The sequence below is a fragment of the Trichechus manatus genome, unplaced genomic scaffold (assembly GCF_000243295.1).
Source record: "Trichechus manatus latirostris isolate Lorelei unplaced genomic scaffold, TriManLat1.0 scaffold00081, whole genome shotgun sequence".
Classification (NCBI taxonomy): Eukaryota; Metazoa; Chordata; class Mammalia; order Sirenia; family Trichechidae; genus Trichechus; species Trichechus manatus.
In genome coordinates this window covers 1,864,802-1,877,709 of record NW_004444017.1, presented here as the reverse complement: position 1 = coordinate 1,877,709, position 12,908 = coordinate 1,864,802, and the positions used below count along the sequence as shown (strand labels likewise).

Genomic DNA, 12,908 nt, shown 5'->3' with positions numbered 1-12,908 from the left:
TACGGGGCGAAGGTGGCAAGATAATTTAATAAGGAAATGATAGTTTTTTCAACAAATGGTGCTTCAACAGCTAGATGTTTGCATAAAAAAAAGTAAACTCACACCCCTAACTCACATCACATGCAAAAATTAATTTGACATGTATCACAGGCCTAAATGTAAAAGCCACAACTATAAAACTTCTGGAAGAAAACATAGGGGATTATCTTTGTGACCTTGGGGTAGACTAAGGTTAGGCAGGACACAAAAAAGGTGTGTACATTTGTCAAAACTCTTATACTAAACTATACCCTTAAAATCTGTGCTTTTTATTGTATGCAAATTACACCTCAATAAAGTTGATTTCTAAAAAAATCTTCATTCCAATACTATTGGCAATAAGTTAGTCTGAATTGTTTGCCAATACCTCGAATGGCTGAAGATCCCTTCCTCACCACCATACACAGAGAAGATTAATCACGTTCTCCTTGGGCCCGAGACAATTGCAACAGGTAATCTAGTTCCTCTGTCACTGCAGAGCACTTCAGTAATGCTGGGCAGAAGAACATCTTTTCTGTTCTTTAAAACAAACAAACAATAACAACAACAAAATAGAAACAAAAAACACATGTGAAAAAATTCTCCTTTAATAACCTGTTCAATGACAATTCTCTCATCATGGCAGAAAATTCTGCTTCAGGTCTTATTTCAATCTCTCATGCTGTGTTGTACTAATATTTCCTTTTGTTCTTCTTTTTATTTTATCATTGTGAAAAAAATATATATAACACAATATTTGCCAAGTCAACATTTTTTATATGTACAATTCAGTGACACCAATTACGTTAATCATGTTGTGCAACCATTGCCAGTATTGGTTGCCAAGTTTTTCATCTCCGTAAACAGATTCTGTTCATGTGGGGTCATCATGAGTCACAATCAACTCTACAGGAACTGGTTTGTTATTATTATTATTTTTCGTTCTTTGATAAATTGAAGTCTTCCAGTCTGAACATGAGTTTCTTTTCTGAGGCTATCTGAAGTTATCTTTCTTGGGCAGAGTTTTGAGGCTGAGGTGGTTTGGCAGGATGCAGTCCTGCTTATGGGTAGCCCTGCCCAGGTGCCCCATAGCACTCTTCTATGGCTCTGCCTGATGACATCATTTGAGATCCTTGAAGAATTCTGGTGGGGTGATCCTGGAGCCCATGATCCTAGGTGCTTTGAAGTATGTTGACATTGCCTTTTCTTTCCTTCCACCCCAGGAAATGCTGAAGGACGAGGTGCGAACGCTCACTTACCGGAACTCCATGTATCACAACAAGCATGTGTTCAAGGACAAAGTGGTGCTGGACGTTGGGAGTGGCACTGGGATTCTTTCCATGTTTGCTGCCAAAGCTGGGGCCAAGAAGGTGTTTGGGGTGAGCAAGTCACTCTCTGCCTCACTTTTGCCTCCATACAGCCATCCCCTTGCTCCTCTGCCTTCTCCAGCCCTGGCAATATACACCCTTCCAAGAAGCCCTGGTCCATTTCTCTTGCTGAGATCACCCTTTTGAGGAATAGTAGAGAAAATCACCAAACCAGTTGATGTCAAGTCAATTCCGACTCATACTGACCCCATGTGTGTCAGAGTAGAACTGTGCTTCACAGGGTCTTTGGTGACTGATTTTTTTGAAGTAGATCACCAGGCCTTTCTTCTGAGGTGTCTCTTGGTGGACTCAAACCACCAACCTTTTGGATAGTAGCCAAGTGGAATTGACTCAACAGTAACTGGGTGGTGGGTAGAGAAAATCAAGTTGTTGTTCTTGGGTACCGTTGAGTGACTCCCAGGAGGCAGGGCACGCTCCCATGATTCCCAGTCATCTGGACATTGCTCCTTACTCCATGTCTTGGTGGCTACTGACTTTGCATGAGAATTTTTGACTTCTCTGAGCCCACTCCAATGTTATCATTACCTCACAGTGCTTACTTCCGCTACCAGTGTGGTTACACGGATGAGCTCTGGTTTGAATCTCTGCTCCTTCACTCACTAGATGTGTGACCTTGGGCAATTCACTTCTCTGTACCTCAGTTTCCCCATTTGCAAAATGAGTCTGATAACAGCATTTTGCCCACAGGGTAATCATGAGGATTAAATAAGTTTAATATATATGTAAAGGGTTTACAGCAATGCCTGGCATATGGCAAATGCTCAGTGTTTATTATTAGAGTTGAGATGGGGCCCTAGAGAATAATAACAGAAAATCTTCCTTTTTTCTTTAAAGTGCAAGCTGGTAGTTTTAAATTCTGCTACTTTGGCTGCCACAGCCTCTCCAGGCTAGAGGTGGAGGGTCCCGGCCTTCTGCTGGGTCTTAGGAGGTAGCTGTACACAGCCTGATGACGGAGGGCTTCGGAGTGTCCAGAGCTGGGAAAGAAACTGTGAAAAAGAAGAGCTCTAAGCTGCTGGCTGACATTTGAAAAATGCAATGGGTCCAGAGTTGGAAAACAGGAATTCGTCTTGATCAAAATGAAAGGCAAACTATAATCAAACTCCCAGCATGTACACAGACAGCCCAGTTAGAGAGGCCCCACGGGGACTGAGTGGCAGTCAGTGGCTCTTCATGTCTTGTGCATTTGGCTGGGCCATCCTGCAGCCTGTCCCAAGGCTCCCCGGGCAGACTGTTGTTGAGTGCTGTTGAGTCGATGCCAACTCATAGCGACCCTGTGTGACAGAGTAGAACTTCCCCATAGCATTTTCTTGGCTGTAATCTTTACAGAAGCAGATTGTCAGGTCTTTCTCCTGCAGAGCCGCTGGGTAAATTCAAACCTCCAACCTTTCAATTAGCAGCTGAGTGCTTAACTGTTGCACCACAAGAGCTCTTTACAGGCAGACTAAACAAAAAACCAAAACCCATTGCAGTTAAGTTGATTCCGACTCATAGTGACCCTATAGGACAGAGTGGAACTGCCCCATAGGGTTTCCAAGGAGTGGCTGGTGGATTTGAACTGCTAACACTTTGGTTAGCAACCGAGCTCTTAACCACTGTGCCATCAGGGCTCCAGGCTGATTAGCACTGTCCAAATCCTCTTAGCCATCCCCTGTCCCCGGAGGCTTGCCTCTGTGTCAGGGGTGGATTAAACTGTAAGCACGGTATGCACCGGCTTACAGTAAGCAAGGTGTGCAAGGGCTTAACTGTGCTTACTCATCTGTAGTGCACAATTTCATATGGGTTTCATAATATCAAAGATGTGAAAAAAACAGGTGAAATTGTGCACTAGAGATTAGTAAGTAAGCACGATTAAGCCTATGTACCCCTTGCTTATTGGGTAATCCTTCCATGCCCTCTGTCACCCACAGGGATGGCTTTCTTCCTCCATGCTTGTCTTGGAAAACACATGGGTCATGGCTGTGGAGGGTCCTCTGGAAACTGGGGCTGTCCTCGAGGTGCTCTGGCATGACCTTGACTGGGAAAAGCTGTGATGTCCTCACCTGAGGTATATACTGTGGGTAGGGGGCCAATCCAGATGCCCAAGGTCAAGTCGAGTCATTATCACCCATTCTTGCCCTTCCCACCTTCTGGCCTTCCTTCACAAGGCCCTACTTACCAGGTGCAGACTCAACTCTCAAGGAGGTCATGGGGCATCAGAGCTGGACTTGAGTCCATGTGGCGCTCCCCACATGCTTTCTCTCTCAGTGCTGCCTCTAAGGTCCTGCCTCAGCTCTGTCCTCAGCTGGGGCATGGGTAGTGGAGGGCTGAGCAGGGAGCAGCAGGGCTGCCTGTCATTGGTTTCAAGTGGTCCAGGGGCTCTAGGCAAGAGCTGTCAGGAGGCTCCCACTCGGCACCTTCCAGCTGTGGTGACTTATCGCAATCTGTCTCCCTCCTGCTCTTTTTCTATAACAGCTCTTTTATAAGTAGCTCCACCACATTTAGCTGGGCTTCTTTCCGGGTGGCTCATTTCACAGTTTCTCCTGTTCCAGACTCCCTCTTCCACCCACTGCTCTTCTCCAGTGGGGGAGATGGAATGGCAGGAGAGAGAGAGAGAGAGAGAGAGAGAAAGGGAGAGAGACAGAGGGAGAAGAAGAGACAGAGAGAAGAGAAAGGGAGAAAAAAGAGACAGAGCAGGTGAGAGACAGAAGATAGGGAGGAAGAGAGAGAAAGAGCAAGTTCATTGACAGAGACACCAAGAAATAGGAACAGACATGAAGGGAGAAATGGAAAGAGACAGAAAGATAAAGACTCAGAAAAGCTAGAGTAATGGGAGAGAGATTAAAAAAAGGAGAAAAAGAACAAAGGAGCAAGAACAAAAGAAAAGAATGAGGAAAATGAAGAGAGGGTAAAGAAAGTAGAGGGAAGTAAAGAAAAGAGGCCAGGAGAAAGAAAAAGGAGGAAAGAGAATAATAATGATACCCCCCAGTCCTGGGTGCAGTCAGTCACTGTTCTAAATGTTTGACATGCATTAGCTCATTTAATCTTCACAACAACCATCTGAAACAGGTACTATGATTTTACTCATGAGGAAACAGGCACAGTTAAGAAGTGGCAGAGGCAGAATGTGAATCCAGGCTGCCTGGCTCCAGGTCCCATGTTCTTAATCGCTAAACGCAGTAGCCTCTTGGAGACGAGATAATGACCTGGCAAGGAAGGGAAAAGGAGAAGAGAGACATGGTACCTCAGACAGTGAGATCTGAAGACAACAGGTCCTGGTAGATCCGGAAAGAGCTGATTCTCCTGTGGGGATGAGCCCTGGCCAGGGTGGGCCTCCTTAGATGCAACTCTAACAGAGGGACCCTCCCCCACAGAGTAGGTGTCCTCACTTCCCCAAGGCATTGACAGTGGCTGCCAGCAACTCCCTCCTTGCCCCTATGCAACTTCTGGAGGACATGTTCCCTCCCAGAGGCCCTGTAGGTAGCCTGAGGTGGGGCCTCAAGTGTGATGGTGAGTGGAGTCCAGGGCCTCAACACAGACCAGCCTTTGGGGAGGGCAGCCAAGCAAGGAAGGATAACTCCTGGCAGCTGACCTTCTGTTGCCAGCACCCCTAGCCCTCCCTGGCAGGCCCTAGGCCTCCAGTCCCCAGCCTTGGAGCTCCATCTCCAACCATTCCTATAAGATCTTGCTCTCAATTGATGATCAACTAATATCTCAAATGGCCCTTTGCTTAGGAGCTTGTGGAAGCCTGGTATGTCTTCCAGATTAAACGTAATAAATCTTTTTAAAGGTGGAGACAGAGAAGGATAAGAGTTAACCTGAGTGTGCGTGTGTGGGAACAGGTCTTGAAACTGGCCCTATGGCCCTGACCGGGCATTTTCCAGATGGTCCAAAACCTGCAATATGCCCAGCATGCTCTGGGTGGACTGAGGGGAAGATAAAGTTGAGGGAGACTCACAGAAACTCTGGCCATGCTCTGCCTGGCCCATCCTCTCTGGAGAAGTGTCTATGCCATCATATCACATTCTCCTCCAGCAGGAGAGTGAGGCTGCCAGCTCCTTCTGAATCTCTCATCTCATAGACCAGACCCCCATCACGGGGCAGTGGCTGGGTTTCAGCCTCAGGGCAAAGGCAGCCTGATTTAGTGGAAGAGCCACTGGCCTGGGAGTCAGGAGGGTTGAGTTTTAATGTTTGATCCGCCACAAATTAACTGTTCAGCTATAAGAAGTCACTTTACCTCCTTGGTTCTCAGCTTCACCATCAGTTAATAGCCCTTGAATTGTTTTGGTGTTGGATGTGCTGTGATGTTTTTTGATGCCTTGCTCCTTTATTCTGTGCCCTTTCTAGATTGAATGCTCCAGTATTTCTGACTACTCAGAGAAGATCATTAAGGCCAACCACTTGGACAACAGTAAGACAACCCTTCAAGTATTTTGCTATGGATGAATGAGGGTATTTCACTTTCTTGCTTGGGTTGCATAGACTGACATATAAGGGAAGAGTGCAGAGTACTTGGACTTGGAGAGGTGGAGCGCCCAGCCAAGGAAAGTCCCTGTTAGCAGGACTGCAGCTGTGGGTTTCTGAGGTTCGCACACTCCACTATGCCAGCCAATGGTTACATCCGTCCCTTCTCAGCTTCCTTACCGGCCATACCCTCTGTTTTGTCCCAGCTTTAGTCAATCTGTTGAGTTCTGCAGAATGGCTATTCCTCCTTCCCTCTCCACAGCCCCCAGCCCTACTTCTCCCTATCCCCAACTCAGTGGCATCATGGCAGACCTCAAGCCCTGCCTGTGGAGGGACATGGTCCTCCATTGCCCACAGACCCTGTTGCTGATGGGGCTGTCTTGGCAATTTGGCTCCTCTTGGAAGGGGAACCTTCTGCAAGCTGGAGACTGATTGTAAAAAGAGGCATTCTCCTTGCTCTTCCCCTCCTCACTCCTTTCCTGTGGACTGAACATTCCCAGCCCCTCCCTTCTGTAGCCCATCTTGAACATGCTCAGACCTGCAAGTGTCCCTGATTAGAAGATTGCCTTATATCTTTCATCAATCAAGAGGATTGGATTTAGTGCCCAGGCCCTGTGCTCAGGACTGGGGAGAACTTCAAAGGAAGAGCAAGAAATAGTCCCTGCCCTTACAGTGGCCATTAGAGGGGGAGACAGGACTCAGAGCACTCTGAGCACATGGGCTAGATGCTGGAGCTACAGTGATGAGCAAGCTGCAGACCCTGCCCCAGAAGCTCACCATGTAGTCAAGGAGAATGACAGGTAGGCAAGCAGTTGCAGTACAGAGGACTAAGTTGGAGCAGACCACAGGGCTGGTGGGGAGGCAGTGTTACTGAAGTAGCCTATAGCTGTGGGCCTGGGAAGGGCTAATTCCAAAAGGAGCTCATAAGCAGATTTCCAAAGGGTGGAATGGATGAGGCTTGTAGGTAAGGACATTCCCCAGAAGGGTCAGGAAAGGGGACAAGTCAGGGGACAAGTTGGCAGACCTCGGTAGGGGGAAAGAGAAGAGCTAGAATAAGAGGTAAGGGCAAGGATCAAGGAATCTGTTTTCGGTGTCCCAGAATCTGAGGCTCTGAGGAGTCACACAGTCTCCCTCTGTGTGTTGTGACCTCAGCTCCATGGATAAAGGCCATGTGTGCTTCCTTCTGATCCCCTGGAACCTGTCACCAGGGTGCCTGCTCTCCAGATACTTCTTTGGGTCTGACCTAAGAAACCAGGTACAGGTGGTACATTTGCCCTTCTCTCCTAACAAAGCTATTCACACATGGCCTCGGCCGTGGCACGTGCCTTGCTTGCTGCTTGACCTACTTGCTGCACACTCTTTGGAAGGGCTGGAGCATTCATTCACTCATTCATTCAACAAATGTCTATGAGTGCCACCATGAGCCAGGCTCTGGGGATAAAGCAGTAAACAAGGCTGATAAAGTCCCTGACCTTATAGATTCTACGTTCCAGCCAGAAGATACAGATAGTTAATAAACATGTAAACACTCAAAGAAAACAGTCAGATGGTGATAAGTGGTCTGAAGACCATTGAAGTAGGGTGATAGGATAGATAGGTGGCTACTTTAGGTTGGATGCTTTCTGAAGGGATCATTTAAGCCGATCTTTGAATGGCATGAAGGAGCCAGGCTGACAAAGATCAGGGGAAGAGAATGCCAGATAGGGAACAGCCAGTACAAAAGCCTCCAAGCAGGATTGAGCTCAACATGCTCAAGGAACAAAAAGTAGGCCAGCCTGGCCTGAGCACTGAGGGCAAAGGGGAAAGTTGTAAAAAGATGCAATGGGGCAAGGAGGCTGGGGCCAGACGGTGTTGGGCTTTGTAAACCAGAAAAACAGGTTTAGTTTTTATTCTAAGTGTGATGGAGGCCTTTGGGGAATTTTTAGCAAGGGAGGAGCATAATCAGAATTTATATTTTTTAAAAGATCCCTCTGGCTGCTCTATGGAAAATGAGTTGGAATGAGTTGTAGGCAGCAAGAGTAAAGCAGAGACCCTTTAGAAGGCTGCTGTAGCACTCCGGGAGAGAAGTGCCCTGGTGTGGATGGGGATGGTGGCACTGGATGTGGAGAGAAGTAATCTTATGACCTTATGGATTAGACGTGGGCGTGAGAAAAGACAGAGTTAGGGATAACTTGTTTTGTTTGTTTGTTTGAACAACTGGATGGGTGGTGGAAAGCTGGAGGTTGAACGTTCATGGGGGTGGCAGGACGGAGCAAGAAATCAACAGTTCTCCTGTGCACATGTTAGGTTTGAGGTAACCGCTGGACATCCAGGTAGAGATGTTAAGTAAGAACTGGATATAAGAGTCTAGAGTTACAGAGAGAGTCAGAGCAGGGCATGTACATTTGGGAGTTGTCAGGACATAGATGTTATCTGTAGTCACAGGATTAGGGCACTTAGGGGTAATCCATAGTTAGAAGAAAAATATAGGTCAAAGATAGGGTCCTAAGGCATTTCAACGTTTGGAGGTCAAGCAGAGGAGGAGGAGCCAGCAAAGAGACATAGAAGGTATGTTCACTGGGGTTGAAGAAAATTTAGGAGAGGGAGTACCGCAAAGCCAAGGGAAGGAGGAACTGGTCAGCCATAGGGAAAGCTAAGAGCTCAAGTAAGATAAGAACAGGAAGTAACCACTGAATTTGGCTACGTGGAAGTTATTGGTGACCTTAACAAGAGCATACTCGTTGTGAGGGTGAAAACAGAAGTTCAGTTAAAATAGATTAAAAGAGGTACTGTGAAGTGAGGACCGTAAATAACTCTTCTTGCTGCTATAGGGAAACAAGAAATGGAAGAGTGGCTGCAGGGGGATGTGGGGCTAAGGGGAAGCGTTTATTTTCTAAAGACGTTGTTGTTAGGTGCTGTTGAGTCGGTTCCAACTTATAGTGACCCCACGTATGACAAAATGAAACTCCGCCTGGTCCTGTACCATCCTCACAACACACAAGCCATCACAATATGACAAACTGACAGAAAAGTGGCAGCTCCTAAAGATAGGTGATATGAAAGCATGTGTATATGTATGATTCGGTGGTCCAGTAAAGAGGCAGAGAGAAATTGCAGATATGGAAGAGAGAGTTGATAAATGCAGGAGCAAGGACCTTGAGAAGGTAAGAGTGGGTGGGATCTGAGCACAGGCGGAGGGGTGGGTCTTTTTGTTAGAGTAAGGACCTTTTAACCATAGTAACAGAGGGAAAGTGGGGAGTGTGGCTACTGATGGAGGTGGGCTGGTGGTGGGAAGTTCCTGGTTTGGTGCATCTATTTTCTCAATGAAGAATGAAGCAATCACTGGCAGAGAGGAAGGGAAGGGAAAGGGGTGTAATGATTTTGAAAAGAGATGAGAAAGAGTGGAAGAGTCTTTTGGAGAGAGGGAAAGGAGATGTGCTGGGGTAGTGGGGATTGCTGGGACGTGTCCAGCACCTGTTAGAGATGTGTGCACGTGGATCTGAAGTGAGTCCAGTTTGCACTATTGTGTGATTTATCTCTTACAAAGCTTAGCAGCTTGAATGTGAGTGGAATGGAGGGATGCTTGGGTTGGGGTTTTGCTGGGAGGACATGACAGAGTGCCAAAGGTGTAAGGAATTGATTACGAAAATCTACCATGGAAGCTAACCTGGGTGAGGAAGGAAGTGAAGAAGTGAAGGGTGGTGGTGGTGGATGAGGGATAGTGAAATAGGATTGTACAATGGACAGGCAATATGGCGGCGGTGGCCATGAGCAGTGCTGAGGTCCAGAATCATCTTTCAACCTGAGTAGGGGAAATATTGCTCAGACACCCTCGACATCTGGTTCGGTACCCAGTGCAGCCCTGTAGATCCTCTTGGTTCACACAGAGGAGCCAGATATCTTCTATACCTTCCCCAGAAAAGTGCTTGACCTGGGCAGAAATGACAGAGAGGTGACCTCTCCACTTGGCCTGCTAAAAGTAGAAAAAGAAAACCAGCCAATTCTTTCTCTCCAAGGTGATGCAGCCTGGCATCCATGTGCTTTCATTTGATCTCCCTCCCTCAACTCTGTGAAATAGTAGGGCAGACTGTTTTTCCCTTTTAACAGATGAGGAAACTGAAGCTAGGAGAGTCGGGTGACTGGGCTGGGGTCAGAACCTGTGGTCTTGGCTCTCGTTCCTGTGCTCTTCCCTAGACTGAGTTTATGTTGGTATGGAAGCACCTTGTGTGCCTGCTCAGCCTAAAGTAAAAACCTCTTAGGAAGGAGGGAGGGTGCAAACAGATATAGAATAAGATGTGCTCTCAGCATCTCTAAGTCCCACCCCTGGGCCTAAGGCACTTGCAAAGAACATTTAGAGCATTGCTCTGCCCCTATGGAGGTTTCGCTTACGCAGTACTTCCTGACCTCTGACGGTTGGCCTGACCCCCTCTTACTTTTTATCTATCACTTTTGCTGCCAACTCACCCCAAACAAATGTTTGGAGCTCTGGAACAGCGGCCTCCTTGCCTCACCCTCCTCCTCTGGCTTTTAGAGGGCTACTGCCCACAGACTTTTGTAGCAGACTGTGGGGTACTGGGCAAACCCCAGCTGAAGAACTACTGCCTGTCAGGAGGAGGTCTGTGTGGCTCTGGAAGTGTTCCGGGAAAGAATTGCACTGCATCCCTCCCATCTCCTCTGGCTCACACCTCCAAGCCCCCCACAGCGCCTCATGTTCTTCTGTTTTTCCTTTCCTTTCACTTCCCTTCCCTTCCCTTTTTTTTTTTTTTAACTTTCAAAACACTCAAATTTTCAGAAAAGGTGCAAATACAGCTGTTGTTGTTTTTTTCTGAAACATTTAAGAGTAAGTTTCTGACCTGACTCCCCATCCTCTCTGAATACTTTAACGTGCATTTCCAACAATCAAGGACACTTTTCCTACATTGCCGCAATACAACGGACAAAACAAGGAGGTTAACATTAACACAGGATCATTACCTAACACTCAGATCTTATTCACATTTCAACAATTGTTGCAATAATGTCCTTTCTAGCAAAAGGATCTCATTCTGAAACTCTTCGACTTTCACGGCCTTGACGCTTTGGAAGGTTACGGGCCAATGTTTTGTAGACTGTCCCTTGGTGTGGAATTGTTTGATGCTTCCTCGGGACTAGATTCAGGTTCTACATCTTTGGCAGGAATGTCACAGACGTGATACCATCTGCTCACTGCATCCTATTAGGTGGCATGCAATTCTGATTTGTCCCATTACTGATAACATTTACTTTGATCGCTTGATTAAGGCAGTGTCTACCAGGCTGCTCTGCTGTTAAGTTGCTCGTTTCCCCTTTGTAATTAATAACATTTTCTTGGGCAGATCCTTTGCAACTAAGTAAATAATCTCATTCTTCATCGAATTCCGTTTGTTTGTCTATGAATGTCTGTATGCATGTATTTATATCACCATGGACTTGTGGCTTCCTATTTATTCCATAGATAATATCTGTTATAATCCTTTCTTACTTTAATACTCAAATTATTCCCAGTTTGATCCCTGGAAGCCCTTTCAAGCTGGCTTCTATGCCCTTCAGCATGCCCCCTTCACTTTTAGAGAGCTACCTTGCTTTCTGGCACAGTCAGATATTCCAGGTTCGTTTTGTACTTTCCTTGCCCCAGCTCTGGAATCGGCCATTTTCCCAAGGACCCCTGATTCCTTTTGTGGAGAATGGCATTTGGAAACTAAGATCTGGGCTAGGCGTGCTCATTGCTTTTAGGATGTTGCTGCTCCTGGGCTGTTTCAGTGGACAGAGCTGGGGAGTGTGTGTGTGTTTGTGTGTGTGCGTGTGCGTGTGTGTGTGTGCACATGCACCCATTTACCTAACATTTATTTCTGTATGTATCTATGCATATTGTCATCTATGAGTTCACACTGATAACTCCACTTCTAATCCAATATCACAGGGTTCACTCTAGTTTTTTCCCTTTTCATATTTGTAACTCACTCTCCTGACAGTAAAAAACACAGCTCTCATTATTCTTAATACATTTACTTATTGGATCAATCCCCATATGCAATCAATCTCCCATTGTCACCACCTCTGTCCCACGCAGATGCTTCTGTCACCTCACACATACCCTGACACCCTGTGCTGAGCAGCCTCGGTATCCTGCTCAGGCTCTGACTCGCTGAGCCAGGCTCCCCCAGCCCCTCGGACTTCACTGTCCATGCCAGGCCACCCCTCCACAGAGAGGCCTTCCTCACCACCCTTCCTCGGGCTCTGAGCGGCTGGGCTGGGCTCTCCCCCATGTGGATGCTCTCTTCAACCTGCTCAAGCTTCAGCATCCCACTCTGGACCATCCGGCATCTCCCCAATCCTGACGCCCACCCTCCCACCCCCCATGGGCTCATCCCCACTTAATGGCTTTAGACTGGATTGTTCCATGCTTGGGATTTTGATGGCTCAGACTTGATTCTGTGCTCCTTAGGCAAAGGCCAAGAGGGACAAACCATTGTCTCCAAAAGGGTAGCTGCCTTGATGCCTCATACCTGTCCCTACCCCTCACACACGAAGTACCAATGAGGAGGGGACTCCAGGCCCGGGGGCCTTCATAAGGCAAAATTGTCTTCATTTCTTCCTCCCCAGGGATAGCAGCAGGGGAGTGGAGCCGGCCAGGCTTCCCAGGCCCCTGCCGGCCGCTCCAGCTCACTCTATCTTGGCATGTGTACTAGAAAGAGGACAGCCTGACTGCACGAATGCTTCCATGGAAATGCTTTTGAAACGCCGCAACAGCCAATTGTGTGGGTCTCGGGGGTGTAGGTGTAAAGACATAAATAACAACACGGGACATAAAATACCTGCTACTCAGAATCAATCGCTCTCTCTCCCTCTCCACCTCCATACAGCTCCTTGGAGCAGATGTATTCGCATGTAGACACACACCTACATGAAGTCACCTGCCAGAGACATGCAGCCTTCACATGGATCCTTACACACGCATGGCCCACACACGCGCCTCAGCAGCTCCTCTTTGACTCAAGCACTGACGACTATTATTTCCTCTTCTTCCTTGATGAGGATGCTAGTGGGCTGTCGAGATGCCTAAGA

General features: G+C 47.2%; 1 protein-coding gene across 1 annotated transcript in view; it reads left to right on the top strand.

The window, feature by feature from the left end:
- Positions 1 to 12,908, top strand: part of PRMT8 (protein arginine methyltransferase 8) — a 113,114-nt gene that overhangs the window by 62,996 nt on the left and 37,210 nt on the right. Inside the window, exons 3-4 of the mRNA XM_004381177.1 lie at positions 1,242 to 1,397; positions 5,730 to 5,793. Of these exons, the coding sequence (XP_004381234.1) occupies positions 1,242 to 1,397; positions 5,730 to 5,793 (220 nt within the window). The remainder of the gene's footprint in view (positions 1 to 1,241; positions 1,398 to 5,729; positions 5,794 to 12,908) is intronic.